Source organism: Aulonocara stuartgranti (assembly GCF_965226115.1).
Source record: "Aulonocara stuartgranti genome assembly, chromosome: 3".
NCBI classification, from domain to species: domain Eukaryota; kingdom Metazoa; phylum Chordata; class Actinopteri; order Cichliformes; family Cichlidae; genus Aulonocara; species Aulonocara stuartgranti.
Genome location: NC_138941.1, coordinates 53055697 through 53078131, shown reverse-complemented (window position 1 = coordinate 53078131; position 22435 = coordinate 53055697). Strand labels below are relative to the sequence as shown.

At 39.6% G+C, this 22435-nt stretch overlaps 2 protein-coding genes, 1 long non-coding RNA gene and 1 pseudogene across 4 annotated transcripts; 3 read left to right on the top strand and 1 right to left on the bottom strand.

Annotated features, from left to right (window-relative positions):
• Positions 1-4036: 4036 nt before the first annotated feature.
• LOC309702774 lies at positions 4037-5294 on the bottom strand. Its single transcript, XR_014275726.1, has 3 exons — positions 5219-5294; positions 4930-5017; positions 4037-4224 (listed from the first exon to the last, which is right to left on the bottom strand). It is a non-coding gene; the product is annotated as an uncharacterized lncRNA (long non-coding RNA).
• A 691-nt stretch (positions 5295-5985) lies between these two features.
• On the top strand, positions 5986-6908 carry LOC309702745 (protein BUD31 homolog). Its single transcript, XM_082527381.1, has one exon. The coding sequence runs from the start codon at positions 6073-6075 to the stop codon at positions 6505-6507; it is 435 nt and encodes a 144-aa protein (XP_082383507.1). The 5' UTR covers positions 5986-6072; the 3' UTR covers positions 6508-6908.
• Positions 6909-7282: 374 nt separating this feature from the next.
• Positions 7283-8118, top strand: LOC309702731 (gem-associated protein 8-like; annotated as a pseudogene). The gene has a single exon. The product of its transcript is annotated as a gem-associated protein 8-like (transcript).
• A 692-nt stretch (positions 8119-8810) lies between these two features.
• LOC309702712 (CDAN1-interacting nuclease 1-like) lies at positions 8811-10084 on the top strand. Its single transcript, XM_082527331.1, has one exon. It carries the CDS (start codon positions 8853-8855, stop codon positions 9738-9740), a length of 888 nt encoding a protein of 295 aa, XP_082383457.1. The 5' UTR covers positions 8811-8852; the 3' UTR covers positions 9741-10084.
• The last annotated feature ends 12351 nt before the right edge of the window (positions 10085-22435 follow it).

Sequence of the window (22435 nt, the reverse complement as noted above, 5' to 3'; positions counted from 1 at the left end):
GTTAAAAATGAGTGTTTCTCTGTCAAATCTGGAGGTGTTAAAATGGAAACATTAACTCTTGACCTCTTAACTCTGAACTCCTAGAGGGGCTATGATGATGTGGTCAAGTGACCGTACACAGTAAAAAAAAAAAAAAAAAAAAAAAAGACTTGATTTTATTTCTGTTTCAGATAACATTTGTTCCCACTCAAAATTAGAGTAAAATTTACTCTATGGCTAGTGTTAACTTTTTAGTGTTAATTCCTCTCAATTTGGTGTCAAAATTAACAACGAAATGTGTAAAAATATTTAAATGTGTAACAATATTTAACTTAGTTTAATAATAACACACTTGTGCGTAATAATATTTCATTTTTATTTCTCTGTAGTAATATTTTTTATATTCTTTATATACTATATTACTAAATTGCTGTGTTCTATCCTATGTCATGGAAATAAATACAAGCATACAGGTTACAGTAACAGCATTTATTATCGCTCCTATTACAATGTCATTTAACTAAAACAAGGATTGATAGATTCTACATATCACATAATGTTCAAGGTCTGAAATATGACACTCTTTTAACAGACTTTTCTGATGGTGGTTATGGCAACAGTTTCGTGTTGCCCCCGTGAATTTTTGAACTATTGGAAATTGAATACATCCTTGTTAGCAGACGAGTTGCTTGTGTCCGAAGTTAAATCTGAAATTAGGAAAATATTACATCTTAAGATTTTTACTACCTCTTTCTCGGAACTTTGGGAGCTTCTTAAACGACGTATGTGTCAATTTTTTAAATTTAAAGCGAGAGAATTAAACCATGCAAAGAATGTAAAATATAATGAAGATGTGAGTAGATATATATATTTAAGAAATAAGAAGGAGAAGGAAGAGGAGGAGGAAAATCAAATGATGTCTCTTAAAGAGGACATTGATCGAGTCAATAGAGAAGTTTTATTTAATATGTTGCGACGTACTGACTTTCACGGGAACAGCGATTATATGATTCTTAATAATCAAAAGAAAAGTCGAAATGATTTTATTGTCTCAATTAAGGATAAACATGGAAAGTCAGTTTTTTAAAGAAGAGGGAAAAAGACAAGTAATTAGAGACTATTGTTCGGAGATGTTTTCATCCATAGTTACAAACAGCGACGCTATTAACAATTTTTTGAGTGAGGTTGAACCATTAGATTCTGTCATTTATGAAACTTTGATTGGAAAAATTAAAAGAGAGGAAGTGGAGTCAGTAATTAACCAACTTAGTACCGATAAAACACCTGGTCTGGATGGACTCCCCTCTGAATTTTACAAACTTATGGGTAAAGAACTGTCTGAATTATTAACTCAGTATTTCAATGAAGGAATAGAAAGAGAAACAATGGGTAAATCGTTTTATGAGGGAGTTATGTGTTTATTATATAAGAAAGGTGATAGAGAAGACATTAACAATTATAGGCAACTGACAATAATGAATGTAGATTATAAGATTTTTGCTAAAATAATTATGTCCAGACTAGAGGGTGTATTAGATATTATCATTGAAAAGGAACAAACATGCGCAATTAAGGGACGATTGATGTGGGATAACTTAAGTATGTTAAGAGAAATTATTTATAATGGAAAGGATTCAGAACTCTGCATTTTAGGATTAGATCAAAGGAGAGCTTTTGATTCTGTTTCCCACTCCTATTTATGGAAAGTAATGAAAGCTTATAATTTCCCGGACCAATTTATTTCCATTATTCAATTGAGTTATAAAAAGTCCCTAGTGCGAGTTAAGGTAAATGGAAAGCTCTCATCCCCTTTTAGTGCTGAGTGTGGGGTTAAACAAGGATGTCCTTTGAGTGCTGCGTTATATGTCCTTGCAATTAATCCCTTATTGAAAAGGATAAATGATGATAAACGAATCAAGGGATACGTCCTTGACAAATCCCATAAAATCGCAGCTTTGGCGTATGCAGATGACATGACGGTGATAATCAGAAACCAAAACGAGCTGTCTTCAGTTATGGAGATATTACACCACTACGAACAGGCATTAGGTGCCAAGCTGAACCAAGACAAAACTGAAGGGGTGTGGCTTGGGCATCAGACCAGACAACCTAACATGATGATCTCTCTTTGTAGGGAGATTGAAATTTTGTGTATATGGATTGATAATACTGACTCTAGTTTACTAAATTGGAATAAGAAAGAAAATGAAATAAAAATGGAAATTATGAAATGGGAAAATAAAGATACAAATTATAAAACACGTATTAATATTGTAAAAACACACATAATTTCAAAACTCCTGTTCCTTGCCGCAATTTTTCCTCCTCCGAGAACAACTGTAATGAAAATAAGTAAGATGTGCATTACATTTATCTGGGGATCCAATCGAGAAGTGACTAAGAGAAAATTTATGTACAAGAGTAGGAAACACGGGGGTTTGGGAGCCCCAGACTTAGAGATTGTCTTGCGAATTCCTTTTATTAAAATTACTCAAAGTGCAATTTCTCGGGGTGCCCCGTGGGTTCGAGGGAAAGAAGAATTGTGGCAAAAGAAAAGAGGCAGGGCCAGAGCGGGCGTTCCATACCACAGACTTATGTTTGGTGATTTATTAAGTCAATGGGAACATTATAGTTTAAATATTCTCCAAGATAATACAAAAAATATTTATAAAAAAAATTAATGGAATCAAAAATGAAGGTTTAATTCAATATAAGTATGCAAATGAAGATGAAAATCCTTTAATAGTTAAAAATATACAAGACCAACTATTATCCGAAAGCATGAGAGACGTGGTATGGCTCATCTCGCTCGGGCGCCTCCCTGTGAGAGCGGTGGTACAATGGAGTTGTTTCGTTACCACCATGAAATGTCCTATGACAGGCTGTGATGAAGATGAGACCCTAGAACATCTTCTATTGGATTGTTATAGGACAACTGAGATCAGGCATAAGATGACAGAGATTGGCTATGATGTGGATGTTAATATTAAAGCAGTTAAATATGGTTTGTTTAAAGAAAAAAATGTGTGAAGACAAAAGGAGACTCTTTTTGGTTAGTAATGTGTGTAATAAACACACATATTTGGAAAACCCGTGCCAAAGGAGTACTTGAACAAAAGATGATAAGTAGTGATGTGGTGAGTAAACATATCATTACAGACCTGCGGAGAAGACGAACAGTGGACCTGAAACTTGGGAAAGTTTTCCCCCGGAATGTATTGAAATTGTAAATTTTGTGAGCGTTGTGTGGACTCAGATGCTAAACTTTCCTCCTTGTTTCTCCCTTTTTGTATGTGTTCATGGTTTTGTATATGTAATTGTATGTGTATGTACATTTTATATGTAAATTTGTTTACTTTAAATAAAGATTTTTTTAAAAAAAAAGTAAGACAAACAGGAAAATACTTGGTGCTCTTGGTGTGAGTGAGGTGGCGCTGAAAATAGCCGTTGTTGGTAGGAGAGCGTGCAGCTTAAGATCTCTCTCCGCGGATGCGGCGAGCCAGCTGGATGTCTCTGGAAGCGCAGGTCGGTCTTGAAGTCTTGAGCAGAGGCGGAGAACAGACATTTGAGACACCCGGGGCTTAGCCCAAAAGGGTAGTATGCATGTGGGATTTTTTTTTTTTTTTTGGGAGGGGGGGGTAGAAATGACTGAAAGATTAATTGGCTCTGTCTTGAGCTTTGTTCAAAAAAGAATGACTTCATATAGGGAAAAATATATATCACATATGCAGGACACCTTAAACTAGTTTTTTAATTAAACAGCAAGGCAGAACAAAGTCGGGGCTGTATCAAGACACGAGGACTAAACCCCAATTCAACCAGACCCAGAACTGATCCGGAATTAAAACAGGACTACAACAGTTCAAAATCAGGACTACTTAGGATTTAACCAAGACAGAACCACAATCAGAACTAGATGATAGTAGCACTAAAAATCATCATAGACCTGCACTACACTTATTTTTTTAATTCTACCAAAGTACAATATTTAGATTGAGAAAGGTTTATATAATTATTTAGCCTCGTTGTGCAAACAAGCCTGCAAAACTTAATAAATGTAGAATTTGAAAAATAACAAACCTAAAAAGAAACACTAGGTACGAGATACATGAGGACCTATGATACGGTGATACTTTTGGTAAACAACCATTTGACTAACATGTGTGTCTCACCTGCTCTTGTTCATCTCTGTTCTGTCCTCATTCTCCATCTCCCTCTCTGTTCCTCTCTCTCTCTCTCTTTGTGCTGACAATCATCAAATATACAGTTGAAACCAGATATTTACAAACTCTTCAGATCAAAACACAAACACTTTTTTAATTGTAACATCAAATCAGACTAAATGTTTATTTTTTTAGATTGATAAATATAAAAAACTTATTTGTTAACTTTAAGAGTAAAGAGAGAAACTATCTGTATTTCTTAATTGTAAATGGCACCAAATTGTATTCAAAATTGAGCCACACTTATGGAGCTCCACAGTTCTTTTCCTGGTGTTTTGGTTGACATCTCTTGATTTTCCCATGTCACAGAAACAGGCTCTGTGTTTTGCCTTATATGCATCCACAGCTGTGCCACCAATTTACTCACATGGACTCTACTAACCTGTCAGAAGCTTCTTCAGCTCAGAATGGAATCGTCTGGAGTTTCTTATTAATTAACAATAAACTTAGTGTATATGTACTCCTAAATTTAATGAAAGTGATAATAAATAGAAGCTCTGTCTCTCTTTATTCTGACATTTAACTAATTCAAAATATATTTCAATATTTTTTTAAAACAAAAGTTTACTCTAAATTGATGTTGTACAGTAAAAATGTTTTCTCCCTAAAGTGTATGTAAATATCTGGTTACAAATGTGAATATCCTGCTGTGTACTGAAATTCCTCTTGTTTTGCATAGAAATATACTGAACAACATACAAAGCATAATATATAAAATAACATTTACCTGAGTTTTTTCTTTGAAAGAACCCTCTAATGTCCATTCTTATATTTCAGTACATAACTGAAACCGAATTAGTCGGGGAGGGTAAGAACTGAAAATATGAAATAAACACACGTAAGCTAAGACTCTCTAAAAAAAATAGCATTTGTTCGGCTTTTCATTTCGCCTTTTGTTGATTCACTCGAAGAGCAAGTAACGTAATATTGGTCAAGTGATCAGTTTGATATCAATCTTTCGTGATGCACCGTCATATTTACATTATTTGTACGGTATGAATGATTTGCTTTGGTACCTGGTCAAACTTAAGCTCTCCTTAGTATGGCTGGCTCCGTTTCTCCAAAAGCGCACTCACAGGCAGCAGCTGCCCCGCCCCCTCGCTCAGTCGCTTAGTGCCTGAGCTCGGATCATACCAATATCAGAGGGGGATTCACGCACAGTCGTAAATTCCCACAGTGTGCACTATGTGCTTCGAATATTGTGTGTACTTTTTCTTTTATACAGTTGTCAGCCAGGCATCTAACTATGAAAAAATTACACTCCAAAAGACCCCGGGCTTCTGACAAAACAACCCGGGCTTAAGCCCAGTAAGCCACCCCCACGCTCCGCCCCTGGTCTTGAGCGATCTCGCGCAACAGGCGCTGGAAGGGCAGCTTGCGGATCAGCAGCTCGGTGGATTTCTGGTAACGGATTTCTGGTAACGGCGGATCTCGCGCAGAGCCACGGTACCGGGCCTATACCGCCTATTCTTTCTCACGTTCCTTTCCCTGTGATAAGAGCAGAAAATGTAGCGAACAGAGGAGACTCGCTGCTCTTAAAGTGTGTGACTGGCTGTGACGCGGTGCCGCTCCGGCTCGTGATTGGTGACGGGCTCCACGTGGAGCATCGCCCCGCCTCGGTGTGTGCTGCTCATTGGAGAAAAGTGCATTGAATTTGCGCGCTGCCGCAAGCCTCTCTGCGATTGGTGCGTGACGAATCCGCCCGCGCTCTGCGGAAATATAAGCGAGGCTTTGAGCTGATCGGGCCACATTTTCTCTTAGTCTCGATACTACGAAGAAATCTGGAGGACACGCGCCTGAGAGGGGCTCATAAGACAAACAGGAAAATACTTAGAGCGTTTTGTTGCATTTTTAGCTAAACAGAGACAAAATGCCAAAAGTAAAGAGGAGTCGAAAGCCTTCCCCAGAGGGCTGGGAGCTCATTGAGCCCACTTTGGACGAGCTGGATCAGAGAATGAGAGAAGCTGAAACTGAACCCCACGAGGGGAAGCGAAAGGTGGAATCCCTCTGGCCCATTTTCAGGCTGCATCATCAGCGGAGTCGATACATCTATGACCTATTCTACAAAAGAAAAGCCATCAGTAGAGAGCTATACGAGTACTGTATAAAGGACGGCTACGCAGACAAGAACCTCATTGCCAAGTGGAAGAAGCAGGGCTACGAGAACCTGTGCTGCCTGCGTTGCATCCAAACACGAGACACCAACTTTGGAACCAACTGCATCTGCAGAGTCCCCAAGAGCAAGCTGGAAGTTGGAAGGATCATTGAATGCACCCACTGTGGATGTAGAGGATGTTCTGGCTAACCCTTACTTGTATTTTTGGACTTGTGATTTTTCTGTCAGAACCTTGACGCAACATTATCTTTTTGGAGTCGCCTTCATGTAAAATAATCTGTCATTTTCCCATCCATCACCCTGAGTTGCCATTATAGCGGAGAAAAACAGTGGAAAAATGATAATACACCAAGAGGGGCCGTGTTGAGTATATTAATTTTCTGTTGCGTTGTTTTTTTTTTTTTTGTTTTTGTCTTTTTTAAATATCTTGCTAAAGCTTGCAACTCCAAAAGAACCAACTTAAGACCGGTTGTTTCTGGGTCAGGTCATTCCAGCAAGACACAGCCACTGTGGAGGTCATTTCTAATGTGCTTTTAAAGCGCAGTGTTTAAATTTGCCATCACTTTAAAGAGTCATCACTGTTATAGTGCAGTTTTAAATAAAGTGTTTCAGATTGTCTTGCTTTGCTTTTTTGTTGTTGTTGTTGTTGTTGTTGGAGGGGGAGTTGTGTGGGGTGTTTTTTTTTTTTTTTTTTTTTTTTTTTTTCCAAATAAAATAGACTCTAGACTTTAACAGTCTTCATCTGAAGTTCTGATTCTGTTTGTCGTGTTAAAATAAATCACTGAAAGGCTGAAGGTTTCAAAGATTCGTGTGTAATCATAAAAATAAGATTTGGATAATTGAGGATGGGTACTTTGCATTTGCATGTTCTAAGTATAAAATATTGATGTAATATTTTGTGTTTAATCGCTACAATGGCGCAAACTTCCACAAGCATGTAGCACTAAAAGAAAAAAGCAAGACTGCTGGGAAATTTTCTCCGAGGAAGTAAGATGAGATGCTAAACTAGCTGGCTCCACAGAGGTTTACCGATGACGAAACATTAACAAAGAGGAACATCTCAGAAGTTGCAGCTGTCTGCAGTCATGGAGGACATAAGCACTGTGATGTCCTGGTTTTCCCGCCCGGTGTACAGCCGATACTGGCAGCACTATTGGCAGGCCATGGCGTGGCCTCAGAGGCACAGGCGCGCCTACAGAAAGGCCTTGGAGGCTGCCTACGGCCCCTGCTGCTACCAGGAGGAGGGGCCCTGTGACCGGCCTCGCTATGCTGACTGGAGCTCTGCAGAGAGCAACAGGGAAGACGAGGACGATGCAGAGGCAAGTAGCTCGGAAAGCGAGATTGAGTGCGATGTGAGCAACCCGGCAGTACTTCGCCCGGACTGAGCGACACAGGGAGGAGCTCAAGAAGCAGCAGCAGATGGAGGCGGCGCAGCAGGGCAGCTACATGCCGGCCGATCAGGACCTACACAGCTTCTCGTTGCGGAGCAGTGTCGCCCCTCCCTTGGAGAGACCCGGCGAAAGACGCACGGCCGAGATGAAGAAGCTGTACGGCGGGGATGCGGCCAAGATCATGGCCATGGAGGCAGCGATGCAACTCAATTTTGAAAGAAACTGTGACCTGAAGCAGCCCAAGTACTGGCCTGTGATCCCGCTTAAGCTATGACGCCGTAAACAGTTTGATCTGGAGAAGATCCATGCTCTGATCCCTCTGCGAGCTGCTGATGTAGAACTAACAGGTTTAGGAAGTTTGAAGTTATTTCAAGGAAGAAAACAAAACTTCTGCTCGGCCAAACACGAACATCCCCCGACCTGTTGGCTGCTGCTCCAGATTACAAACCTCTGGCTGCGGCAGTACGAAACACCTCATCGAGGTTTACCCTACTGCATAAATTGGTTTTTAATTTATGGCATGAAACACCAGCACTTAGTCCCCCAAAACATCCTGTTGGTTCGGCGCTAAAAAGTGAGAAGCAGCGTGAGCTGAGGGTCAGAGTTGCAGTAAATTTGCCCCCACAGGTGATGCAAGTGTATTCAAACAGCCTGCGCCTGTGTTTCCTCCTAATCTCTTTTTGTTTACCCTCTGGCTCGGTGATGTTTCATGCTGCAGTAGCTCCTCTTATGCCTGTCAACTTAGTTTAACCACAAAAAACATTGTCCTCCCCGTCCTCCCCTTCCCTCCCCTCCCTGTGTTCAGATTTGGGAGCGTTCCTGCATGGCTGCCTCTGCCTACACAACAAGAGTGATTTGTTGTTGCTACTTCTAAAGTGCGGTTCTCCGATTCTGACATTTCACTGGCTTCAAAGCCACTCGTGTGAGTTCTCTGGGGGAGGGGGGTGTTGACTATTCTGTTTTATCTTGTTTGTGTTTGCACCAAGCTGCTCCATTTTTTTTAAATGGGAGGATGTGTATTTTATATGATTTCTGTTTGTAATAAAGTGTTTTCTGTCCACATGGAAAAAAAAAAAAGCAAGACTGGAGGCTATTGGGGACGGTACTAGGACTGCAGGAATTAAGAGTAAAGATCCCTTTCTCATGATAAGACTGTCCCGAGCAGAATATAAAGAGATAGTGCGATGGACTGAAAAACTGAGACCTACACGCCGATGCATGAAGATACTGAAGGACAAGTTTCCAAGTCACTCACAGTCCACTCTTCTGAGCATCTTCTCCCTGGAGTACCAGAAATGGATCAAAAGGACATTCTCAAGACACCATGTGCCGGATGTTATTGAAAGCTACTACCAAAGGTATCTGAGTGAAGCCAAGGCACAGCCTACTGCTCCTGTCCTGCTTGAATTGGCCAATGAGGTGGATCTGTCTCCTGCGCTGATGGCTCGTATCATCCTGGACAGGTTCCTTCAGGGCCAGGATGGTGGAATGCAATCTAAATCAGTCCTCAACAGCATGCTGAAGGAGCCATCTTTAATTCCAGACCAAATTTTGGCCAGTAATGTCTACCAATGCACAATAAATGACTGCTGTTATGGACCGCTGGTAGACTGCATCAAACACGCCATAGGCCATGAGCATGAAGTGCTGCTCCGGGAAAAACTGAAGGAGAAGAACCTTTCCTTCCTGGATGAAAACCATCTGAGAACTATGGGCTATGACAAAACACCTGATATCATCCTGGAGGTTCCAGTTGCTGTGGAAGGACACATTGTACACTGGATTGAGAGCAAAGCCTCTTTTGGAGATGATCAAAGCCATCAAATCTATCTCAATGAACAATTCTGGAGCTACTGGAACAGGTTTGGTCCAGGCCTTGTGATCTACTGGTATGGCTTTATTGGAGACCTGGACTGCCAGAGAGACAGAGGTATCCTACTCAAAGACTGCTTCCCTACAGACATTGTCACCCTGTGCCATGCCACGCAACAAGACCGATCACCTGAGAGCCAGAATAAAGACAAAGAATGAGAAAAGATCAGAAGCAAGAATAAAACCAAAGTACAGATGAAAGAATGAATGGGAGGAAAGAGGGATGACAACAAGGAGGTGGGAAGGGAACGAACACTGAGCTATGCAGGGGTGGATACCTAGATCCGGAAGCAATTTGGCTTTCCTGCAGTGTGAGACTACTGGCAAAAAATCTGCCCTGAACTTCACCTGACCCTCATTCTCTCTCTCTCGCTCTCTCTCTCCCTTTCTTCCTCTCATTCACTGCTCCAAAGCGGCCGCATGTAAATGCACACCAGCATTCTCTATATATCTGACGTCACTCATAGTCATACCTGTAAATGGAAATACATGATCTGGGAGGCTATTCTTGTCGTGGTCAACACCTGGCCCTTGGATGGCCTCTTGCACTGGAGGCTACGGTGCAAGCCAGGGCCGAAGCAGGACATAAGGCCCTTCCTTATCACGCTCAGGCCCTGGCCTTTGTCACTCCTTCCTCCTCCGTTCCATAGGCAGATAAGAGAGGTGCGGTCTAGGGGCTGGGTGACGCCTGCCTCTCACCTGCGTCACTCAGTGCCCTCTCAGTCACTCTCCAGTGGGATAAACTGGATAGTTTCTGATTAAGGCTGGCCCCTCAGTGACCCTTTTCACATTATAAAATCTTTTTTTTTTTTTTTTTTTGTTAGCACATATGCTTGACAGAACTGTTCATGCTGTTGTCAGTGTTTATTTCTTAACTGCGCAACTAATATTCAAATTCAAAGTTCCACTAACCTAATTAAGCACAAATTTGGATACATTTACAAAAAAGGAATTCTTTTTTTTTTTTTACATTTGTTGGCTTCATGTTTACTGTAGAGTTAAAGTTATTGATAGAATTTCCAATAGCTGTGATCAAAATTGAATAATTTTCTATTTTTTTACGTTGAATATATTAATAATTTTTCACTGCATAATGTCATAAAATAATGAGCATAGCCGTGACAGTTTGCCTAAAGCAAAGCCATATTGAAATTGGGAGTAATGTGGTAGCCTAACAGTATTCACTTTAAAAGGATATAAAATAAGTGAAGAGCTTATCCTCGCATTTGTGAACCTACGTTTGCTTGACCAGTGTGTTTACTTAGTAAAATATCAAAACCAGGAGCTTTTTTACTTGTTTCACAATAATAAAAAATAAATAAAAAGACTATTAGAATCAGCATTTGTTACATTCTGTCCCACATTTAACCTGTAACAATTTAAAGTAAAACTACTGTACTTGCATGTGTTATTTTGTACATGTAAATATTAACAAATGTGTTGTGTAAACTAAAAAAAAAAAAAAAGCAAGACTGGAGGTGTAGTTGGTTATTAGTTATGTAATCATGCCCCCGTATGCCCCATTACCGTTTGCTTCAAACTTCAGCAACTTATGGGTGAGACTTAAGTACATCGGAGACGGGGACCCCCCGACCCGTGATTATGTTGCTGAAGAGCTGTTATTGCAAACATCATGGCTGAATGTGCAGGACATATACTCTTTCATTGCTCTGCCCAATAAACGGGATTTTGAGCTGTGTTTTACCCAAGAGGCGCCCTTACGTCGCTTCTTAGAGATCTCTTTTTCCAACGCATCGCATCCGAAATGGAAAGACTGGCAAGTGGAGTCTTCTGTCCAGGTAGAGGTAGTGACTCTTGTTGTTAAGTTCTGGACTGGAAGGATTCCAGACCAAGATATCGAGCTATATCTTAAAAGGTATTGCGAGATTCTTCAACCCCCAGTCAAGCCAGTGGATAAATTCGGATTCTGGTATGGAGTCCGAAAATACAAAGTTCGGATGCGTAGAGATGAAGCTGGACATATAATCTCTATCCCTAATTCCATCTCGTTGGGCCCCTATAATGGCAGGATTATTTATCCTGGCCAATCGGCGAGGTGCTTCATCTGCCAAGGTCCAGACCACCAGGCGTGAGAATGCCCCACTATCAAATGTTGGAAATGTGGTGAGTTGGGCCACAAGGCTAAAATTTGCCAAAACGAACGTGAGTGCTCCCTCTGTGGTGCGAAAGGGCACACTTTCTTTAAATGCCCCAAGTCTTTTGTGAATATACTTAAATCTTCCCAACAACCTCGACCTTCTGACACCATGGATTTCCCTTCCTTGGAGGATCCTTCTCAAGTTATGGATCCCCCCGTGAATGACCAGGTGAGAGAGCCCCCTCCCTCTCCTCCCCCTCCCCTTCCTCCGACGGCTGCCTCACTATCACTCCCAGTTTCGCTTGGATTGGATAATCCACAAGTGGATGATCAGGATAACCAGCCTAGCCCTGTTCAAAATGAGTTACCATCTCCACTGTCTCAGTCAAGTAAAAAAAGTGACGAGAGTGATGAAGAGCTAGATGGTAACCTAATCATAGAGACATCGGATGGTGAGAATAAAAGCGATAGCGACGACGAAGAAATCGACAGCGAGCAGACACCTGATGACGACGGAGATAGCGAGGACCATGGATCCTTTCCTCTCTCAGAGGCGGCATCTCTGGCTCTTGCTTCGCTACCCGGGGAAACGAGAGTAAAACGTAAGACCTTCTTTAGTGGAAGTCACCCGGCCCTCGACGAGCTCGTCAACGAGGATACGAGAGGAAGCAGAAAAAGGAGCGTTTCTGCTTCTAGCTCTGGAAGAGATAAGCGGAAGCATAATAGACCAAGTCCTCCGTGCGTAATATTTCTGAGATGGTCTCTCCTTTAGTCAACCTATGAGTAACATCAAAATAATTACATTTAATGTCAGAGGCCTTCAATCAGATAAGAGCAGGAAAAGGAAGGTTGATTTTTAAAAAAAACTTGATTATGATATTTTGTGCCTTCAAGAGATGAGATTAAAGACACACGTAGATGTATGCGAATTAAATAAAATGTGGAACACTGCCCATTCAATAATATCGATAGGGGAAGACAGCTCTGACGGAGTGGGTATTTTCTTTAAAAAAGATGCGGTGAATATAATCAAAAGAAGAGACATAGTACCGGGACGAGTCCTCCTTGTTGATTGCTGTTATTACGGGCAAAGGTTGCGTATTATTAATGTTTATAATGCACCCGAACGAACGAAAAAGATACAATTGCTGAAAAAACTGAAGTATTTATTAGAGATTGGTTTTAATATAATTTTGTGTGGAGATTTTAACATTGTTACTGAAGCTACTGACAGAATATCCAAGGTTGAGATTTAGAGAACTGCGAGAAAGCAAATTGTTGGTTAAGGTTTGTAAGGAAGCAGCACTTCATGATTTATACAGGCACTTGCATCCACATACCGTCCATTACACTAGATTCGATTCATTAACTAAAACAAGGATTGATAGATTCTACATATCACATAATGTTCAAGGTCTGAAATATGACACTCTTTTAACAGACTTTTCTGATCATACGGTGGTTATGGCAACAGTATCGTGTTGCCCCCATGAATTTTTGAACTATTGGAAATTGAATACATCCTTGTTAGCAGAGAGTTACTTAGGTTCGAAGTTAAATCTGAAATTAAGAAAATATTACATCTTAAGATTTTTACTACCTCTTTCTCAGAACTTTGGGAGCTTCTTAAACGACGTATGTGTCAATTTTTTAAATTTAAAGCGAGAGAATTAAACCATGCAAAGAATGTAAAATATAATGAAGATGTGATATATATATTTAAGAAATAAGAAGGAGAAGGAAGAGGAGGAGGAAAATCAAATGATGTCTCTTAAAGAGGACATTGATCGAGTCAATAGAGAAGTTTTATTTAATATGTTGCGACGTACTGACTTTCACGGGAACAGCGATTATATGATTTTTAATAATCAAAAGAAAAGTCGAAATGATTTTATTGTCTCAATTAAGGATAAACATGGAAAGTCAGTTTTTGAAGAAGAGGGAAAAAGACAAGTAATTAGAGACTATTGTTCGGAAATGTTTTCATCCATAGCTACAAACAGCGACGCTATTAACAATTTTTTGAGTGAGGTTGAACCATTAGATCCTGTCATTTCAACACGTTCTCACTCCCAACTCTCAAACGTGTGACGCATCGTCAGGCTATGATTTTGATTAATGACTTTTAATAGTCATTCTATAAATGCTGTCCGTTTAAATGGTCTTACCTGTACACACTGCATATCCACCGGATTCCAGCCAGAGTGGATTCTGGAGTCTTCCACGCTCCTGTTAGTGATCCTCCATCTGGATGGATGAGAACAACCTTCTGAACAATCTAGCAGGAGATGGCCCATATCTATGGGACTGATTTGTGCTAATAACGCCCATTGTATGGACTGATAACAGCCGAAGCGGGTGAATAAAGTCACCCAGTAGCTAGCTGTGCCATTACCCAGCATACATCACTCCCTCCATAAATGCAATAAATGATACAAAAGTATCGTTCTACCTGTTTTTCAGGTAGTTGTTTACATTATATAATTTATTGTGTTCTGTATACGTCACTACAATGTGATTTGGAAAATGTCTAAATATACCGACAAAAGGCTCTTCCGCGGCAATCTCTTCAATCGGAGGACCCTTCACGTCAATTCCCGACGCGAGGGGGGTACCCTGCGCGTCCATAAGTGCAGCAGAGGGAGCCTGACCATGCGTCACACGTTTGACGAGTTGGGAGTGAGAACGTGTTGAGCATTAAGAACAAAGTGGAACTTATCGGCAGACATTACCAGTGCAGTTATAACTATGCGACTGAAATATAAGGAGACTTTCGGACAGTTATACTGTCAAAAGAAATGTTCATCCAGGTTGTGATGAGTTTTTTCTTTTCCCTTTTTTATTGTCACTGATGCTTCAGGTGTGAATATCTCATAAACAACAGGCAGCAGGTTCACTATGACCCAAACTCCAGACTCAGTAAAACATCATGTCAGTGTTACAGGATACAAACTCCACAGCAGTGGAAAGTTAAAGAAAGTCCATTCATAGTTCAAAGGTCGCTCTGCAGAGGATGATTTAAATGTTATCATTGGTCAGAATTAAAACAAGAAGCTTGAACTTTTTATAAAGATTACATTTGATCAAATTGTTTTTTGTTTATATATAGATATATTTAAAATTAATAAAAAAATAAAACCTTTTGCTGTGCCAGCTTCTAGCTTAGTTTGACAGTGTGTAGAACAAACCTGATGAAAACTTAAAGTCAGCCAAACACATCCAAATTTTGAGGCTGGGAGTAAAAAAAACGAATCTGACTGAGCCCAAAATCAGCTGCAACCCTGTATGGTTATTACAGTAAACACAGCGGTCTTTTCTCTTTATTTATTTATTTTTTCATAAAGTGATTTATTGTAAGCAACACAAATTTGAACAGGGGGCAAATTTTGTTTTGGCACACTGATCATTACAGTCACAGCTTGTTGTCTTTAACAGTCTCAGTGTTTTTCTTTTCTTGTTTGTGTGCGAATTTCCCCAAATCATGCGATGATCATGATTACTGACAGTCTGGTATAAAAAGTAGTTTTGTTTGGAGTTGTGCAGGACTTGTCTTTGTCATTGTATCACAGAAAAGTGTCATCAAGATGTATTCATAGCCAGAGGCCAGCAGGTGTCACTGTGGAGATGGTTTCAGATTGTTTTGACACTTCAATATAATTCCTGCACAAATGCTTCAGTGTTTCACGAAGCCTCACTTTGCCCATCACTAGTAAGCAGGCACCAAGTGCTGTTACTGCCTGCTGCACACAGCAGATCGACCAAACTGTCCGACCTGTAGATGTACATGGTTCATTCCCATGTGTCAGTTTAAAGATATCTCACTGAGTGTCAGAAAGACAAGTTTGCTTCTCTTCTCTACTGCAAGTGAAAAAAAAAACTGCAGAATGTTTTCAGTGTCATCAGTTCAGCTATATTAAATCAATGTGGTGTTAAATTTTGTTATAAGAAGCAATGGGAAATGTTTTCATGTAATTTGAAAGCTTTGGATGTGTTATCAAACTTCTGAATTTCTGGAAATAATCGAATTATCTTTTTTACTCACAATTTATTCTAAGCTTATAATTATTTGTATTTTACTCTAGCAGCAGTTGGAAATCTCCAGTTCATGTAATGTGTATGATGAAGATGGTGATGATGATGATGATGATGATAGTGGTGGTGGCGATGATACAGCAACATAACTAATAATTTTAATAATACATTTTATTTAGAAGCACCTTTCAAGACATTATTGGTAATTGAGTGTTGTGCAGTGAATTGTGCCTACAGTTTTGCAAAGTGTGTGTTACAAAATTGCAAACTGAGTGCAAAGCAGTTTTTGTGCTTTTAGTTTTGCAAACTCAGTGAGTGGTTTTGCTATAAGTCTGAATAGTTTTAGAGATTGTGCTACAGGAATCACAGTTAGGGTTTAAGCATTCAGAAAAAACTGTAATTTAGATTGACTTGAGGCATGATTTGATGGCATAGTTCAGTTTTGAACTGTTTTGGGGTCAAAGTTTGGTTTTGCAAGAAGAGTCAGATGTTTTGTGAATGCAGCTTGAAAACTGGGTTTTGTGTTCACAGTGTGGGGAAAAGGAGATCAGCTTTCCAGGAATGTGTCTTAGCAATCGAGAAAAACTGTAACGTGCTGGCAGCTCATGAACAGTTTGTCTCATTTCCGCCTAAAATCCATCTCAGCTGGAAAGAAAGAACGAGGTTGAAGGTGGAAACTTAAAAGAAGAAAAAACCAACATCCTGTGTGCTGAATAAGACACAGGATTACAGTTTTTTCTGAAGCTCTGCTGCTTCTCATTTATTTACTGTCAGAATAGAAAACAGGATTTCTACTCTTCTATTAATGGATGTCAGAAAACTCAATCAGATCATCAGTAGAAACAGTTTGATCAACACTGTAAATGAGACGATTGGTGTTCACTTTAATAACATGGACAGAATAATGAGCTATAATCATAAACTCAATGGAGGAAACTTTCTTCAAGTTTACATTATTTTGAAGGGAAACTTTATCAACCTGTCCCTGATAACATGATGAAATAATCTCTATGATTATGGAAATGAAACAAAATGAGTTCATCAGCCTCACAGAGAACGTGAAGCTGATCTGAGATGTTTAGTTTTATTTGGTTTTCTGTCAGTGATTCAGTTTGATTTTGAAAGACAGTTTGTAACGAAGTATTCATGCTGATTTGATGATGATGATGATGTATGGATTATAGATGGATTAAAATGCTGCACATTGTTTATGTAACTGAATCATTAATATTTTGGACTTCAAACATTTCACTTGATAAGAAATTCAACAGCCAGCGGCAGAAAATTCTGTTATAACAACAGCAGTGAGGCTATAAATTTATTGAACCAGTCGGACAGCGTAGGCGTGTCAGTGCAAGTAAAATCACAGTACAGTAAGTGCCTTTAGGATAACAGAACCTTTATTAGTCCCACACGTGGGAAATTGTTGTTGTTGTTGTTTTGCCATCAGAATTATTGTCTAAAGGCAAAGAAAGATGCCCAACGGACTGACTTTACCAAATGGACCATCCTAGCCTTGCTGTATTGGATTCACCTTTTATTGTTTATTTTATTTTATTTTATTTTCACTTTGCTAAATACGGGACGGACTTGACTGGGGGAAAGAAAGAGGGAAAGAAAAACAGTGGGGAAGAGGAACGGTGATAAAGGGCAATAAACAAAAACCAACAAAACAAACAGACAATAAATACATGTATCAATCACATGGATCACCTGTTGAGAAAGAAAGAAGAGAAAACAAGCAAAAAAAGACAGAAATATAGCAAAACATCATCGCAACGATCTATGTGAATATAACAGTAAATACTAACTATTAAATATTATTGTGCAGCACGTAAGATTGACAGCGCACAGTGTGCTTCGAGGTAGGAGCCAAAAAGGGTTTAGTTTGTGTGTTTGAGCACCCGTGTGTACACCTGTGAGCATGAGCGCGCTTGTATTTAACAGGTTCCTTCATGTAATGATCTGCTAGAGGGTGTGGGGGGGCCACAGCCCCGTCCTCCAAGGCATGAAGCAGGTATGGAGGAGATCCAGGCTCCAGACATCCAGAAGCCCTCAGAACACAAGAGACCAAGGAAGACCAACAGAGGGGCAGCCGCGCCACTGTCCCAGAAAGAGCTGAGCAAATTGCTTTTGTTACAGCAGAAAGTGGACAGTGCAAAGTTACATAGCAAAACATTAGAAAAACTCTGGAACAGGATAAGAATAAGATACTGTACACAGTAGAATAGAATAAAATTAAATACTATAAACAATAGAATAAAATAGAATACAAATACTATATACAATAGAGTAAAATACAACTTTGCCAGATATTATTCTTGATGTTAATAAATTACTAACATCAAATTATCAACATCAAGAGAAAAACCAGTAAGTGAGCTGCAGAATAAACCACACAGTGATGACAGCAGGTTTGTAAGGACTTCTCAGTCCTGGAGTCTCTACTGTCATGATGGTGTTGGTTACTATGGAGACCACGATTACATAGCAAGAGCCATCCCTCTGCTCCCCTCAGCGGTGAGTGTGGCAGTGTAGCAGTGTATGTGGACTGTTCTGCAGGGATTGTGTCCTCCTACAGTGTCTCCTCTGACAAACTGATCCACCTGCACACCTTCAACACCACCTTCACTGAACCTGTATATGGCCTTCAGATCGTGTCCAGTATAATTCAAGGCCTTGTTGATAACATAATGATAGAAATTGTCTGGTGTGAAGACGAGGAGAGTGCCAGGGTCAAAGGTCATAGAACTAGTGAACACATTTGAAGGGAGTAAGTGAACATCCATATTCAGCCCGTTACACAATTCCTCCATAACCAGGAACACATAATTGTTTGTTTACTCTTGGTTAGCATAGTTAACTAAGAGTAAACTACGTATTAACAGCTGTTTTTGTTCCCGGTTAAACTGTTTCCTGCTGAATGAAAATATTTTTAATGTTAGGTTTAATCCAGAGTCAGCTAATCTCAGCCAAACCGATTTTCTCAGGAACAAATAAAACACTGTTAACATTAGTGGTGTGCAGATCGATGTTGAAATATCGATTCTTTCGATACCAGTAATTTATGTTATAGAATTGATTCTCATATTTAAATTTCAACATTTTAGTACTTTGGGTAAATTTGTAGTTTTTAATTACAGTTTTTTCTGATTGCTTAAGCACATTTTTTGTAACTATTGGCTAATTTTGCAAAACTCTTCACACAAATAAGAAAACCTGTCACCCAATAATCAAAACATTGTAGTTCTCTTGCAAAAGCAAACACAGCTAGATTAACTCTTCACACCTTCGTAAAAATGGTGTTTCCGTATCAAACAGTACACACAAGCCATCATCTACTAAGCACACAATGCGCCAACTGCACACTGATGGTATGAATACAAAACACATCTGGCTTTTGCTTTCTCTGTGCACAAGGTAGGCTATGTCAGTTTGAGCTCATACTTCTGTCATAGATCCATAAGCATAGAGGGATCCAAACTTCAAGTACTGGTGTTTATTCAAACACATCAAAACAAACACAAGTGTTTATTTCCAAGTATAGGATTATTTGCAATCGCCATAATGACTATATGGGTTACTTGGTCTGCAGTGAACATGCTTCCTCTGCCCCAGCATCTGGTCATCTAGCAATTCTGTAAAGTAACAATTTCAGTATTTTTACATCAATGGTATTGGTGTGTTTCTCATTGGCAAATGGCAGTGCTACAAATCTTTGTGCAAAGTGACTGTACTAACCGATTCTCATTTCAAGATGTCCTTATGATGCTTGCTACAGTGTAGCGGCTCAAGTTAGGCTGGACCCGTTGGCCAGCTACCCTCAGGGTCATTCCACGGTTGATTACATGGTCCACTATTGTAGCTCTGATGTCATCAGCAATTCTATTTCTTACTCTTCCTACCCTTCCTCTCCCCCCTCCTCATCTTCCTCTCCCCCCTCCTCATCTTCCTCTTGCTCCTCCTTGTCCTTGTCGTCCTCTTCATCCTACTTCTTCACCTCCACGTCCTCTTCCTCGGCCTCCTCTACTTCTCACTCTTTCTGCTCCCTCCATTGTACTCCGCACACACAGCTTACCTGTATTATAGTGCTTAGGCTGATTGCAAAGTGAACTAATTATCTAAAAAAGTTTTCACATGTGAAAGTGTGCCAGACAGTTGGCAAATTAGTGTTAATGATAGCCATACATGTGTATACTTTTGCTAGGAGTGTGTTGGAAATTTGGTAATTGAGTGTTGTGCAGTGAATTGTGCCTACAGTTTTGCAAAGTGTGTGTTACAAAATTGCAAACTGAGTGCAAAGCAGTTTTTGTGCTTTTAGTTTTGCAAACTCAGTGAGTGGTTTTGCTATAAGTCTGAATAGTTTTAGAGATTGTGCTACAGGAATCACAGTTAGGGTTTAAGCATTCAGAAAAAACTGTAATCAGAACACAGTGGAAAGAAACTGTGTCATTCGGATCGTCTAAATTGGAAGGAATTACTTCCTCTTACGTCTTTCATAGTCATATGAGAAATACAGCTGTATAAATGTGTTGCAGCCCCCTGGCGTGCGCACTCACAACAATGGCTGAGCGTAAATGGAGTCACGTGTGGACGTATTTTACCTCCACAAACAGCCAAGAAACTGTTTGTGATACACGTGGCAAGACAGTGAGTTGTTGTGGCAACACCACTAACCTTGTCGTAGAAAATGATGAGCTTATGTTGAGGCGAACTGAAGAGGAGGAGAGGGACAGGTGCTGCTAGGGCGAGACAGACGTCTCTCGCGGAGTCGCTTGAGGTTTTTTTTATTTATATATGATAATTCTGCATTATTAAGCAATAAGAACAAGTAGTCTGATGTCTTGTAATCATTATGAAGCTATATTATTATATTATTATTACAATTACATAATACAATTATATATTGGATTTTGAAAAACAATGAAACATTACGTGTTTGTACAGAGTGTCAGTTATGGATCAGTATCGTCGATATCACCCTGAATTTTACTTGGTATCGTATTGGAAAGGAAATCAGTGTTTAAAACACTGTTCGAAATGTTAATGTTTGAAACAAACCAAACATTAACATTTCAAAGTTATCTAAGAGACGTATATATCATGTTTAACTTGAGTAATGAAAGACCGCGGGGTTTTGAATCCGCTCTTCTCGCCGGGCTCTAGTGATCCTTGACCTCTTGGTCTGCTATCAAGCTGGTGGGTAACAGACGTCTTTGAAAACATCAGAGCACTTTTGGAAATATCCTGATAAATCGAGCAGATATTTAAAGTTTACAGAGATACATTCTTGCCTGAAAATAAAGTTCATTTTGTGACCCAGAAAGAGTAATATTTAATATTTAAAAGTGTTTAGCCGCGCTCCTCCACCATTGCTGCATTTGAGTTTTGGACGAAATGTATTCTGGGATATTTAGCTGCACCAAAAACACAAAAATCACCACCAACGCATCCTCCATGAAACAGGCGGAGCGAGAACACATCCGGAAATTTTGTTGCGTCCTCAGCTTGATGCGTGCTTTGAATTGGAACAGTGCTTGGTCTCCGATTGATGACGTATTACGAGTACACGAGAACACAAGTACGCATATTGAGACCGGGCCAATATTTCCAGGTGTTTCACTCACTTGATGTATCAGGATTACTCCACGTTCAAAAGTGCCTGAGTTGATCTATTTTTTATTTACTTATTTATTTATTTGATGGATCCGCCTTCCCCTTGTGTCGACCATTCTCACCTGCTGGTAAGCCTCAGTCCTGAACTCCTCTTCCCTGTATGGTTGAATTTGTAGGGGTTTTTTTATTTGTTTTTTGTTGTTGTTTTTTTTTTAATAAAAACCAACTTTAAATCTTGGAAGCACATCTGCCTCTTTTTAGCATAAAGAACCTGTGCACCTGACTGTGTTAAACATATAAATATGTATTAACCCTTTAAAGCCGGTCGGGGCGGACACGCTCCATTTTGCGTAACTATTTTTAAATCCCGGTAGCTCTGCAACCACGTGAGCTAGCGCAATAATTTTTTTGCATATGAAACCAGAGGAGTTGTACTTACATCTTATGCCATCAGCTTGTCCTAGGTCACAGTTTTCTTCCACATATAGCTTTGCAAAAACTGCATTAAAAAGCAGCAACAAAAATATAATATTCCAGAAACACGCTTTGCCGATCCGATCAGCTGTTCGTAACACTTCCTACGTCCATCAGCGTGAACTATCACATGACCGCATGACCTGCCCGAAACCGGAAGTGACGTCATTTTGCAGAAATGTAGTTTTTAACCATCGTGGCCTCATGAGCCTATACTTGTGTTTTTAAAAGTTATCTTTGACTTTATGACTTTCTGTGTCGTTTCTGGGATGCTTAGGACTCATATTGCACTGCTGGAAATAGTTTATTTTGATGCATATGCTGTTATTTTGCAAATTTGCACTATAATATATTTTTTCGTTTTTCCTGCAGTATATGAAAATTGGTGTATCTCAAAAATAAAACTATGAAGACACTTAAAATAAATTTCCTTTGGTGGGAAACTAGTTTTTGCAACTTTTTTGTATTTACAGTTTTGAGGGATAAGCCTCTTAAATTTCTCTAACTAGAAATATATGTAAAAAAAACAAAAAACGATTTTCAATTTTTTTGTAGTTTATTGCACTTTTTTTGCAATTTATGTAATTACTATGCACTTAATGCATACATATTATTAAAATTTGGGCTATAATGG

Bases quoted from the DNA above. Each gene is read 5' to 3' on its own strand.
- LOC309702745 (XM_082527381.1), top strand. From the start codon at position 6,073: ATGCCAAAAGTAAAGAGGAGTCGAAAGCCTTCCCCAGAGGGCTGGGAG.
- LOC309702712 (XM_082527331.1), top strand. From the start codon at position 8,853: ATGATAAGACTGTCCCGAGCAGAATATAAAGAGATAGTGCGATGGACT.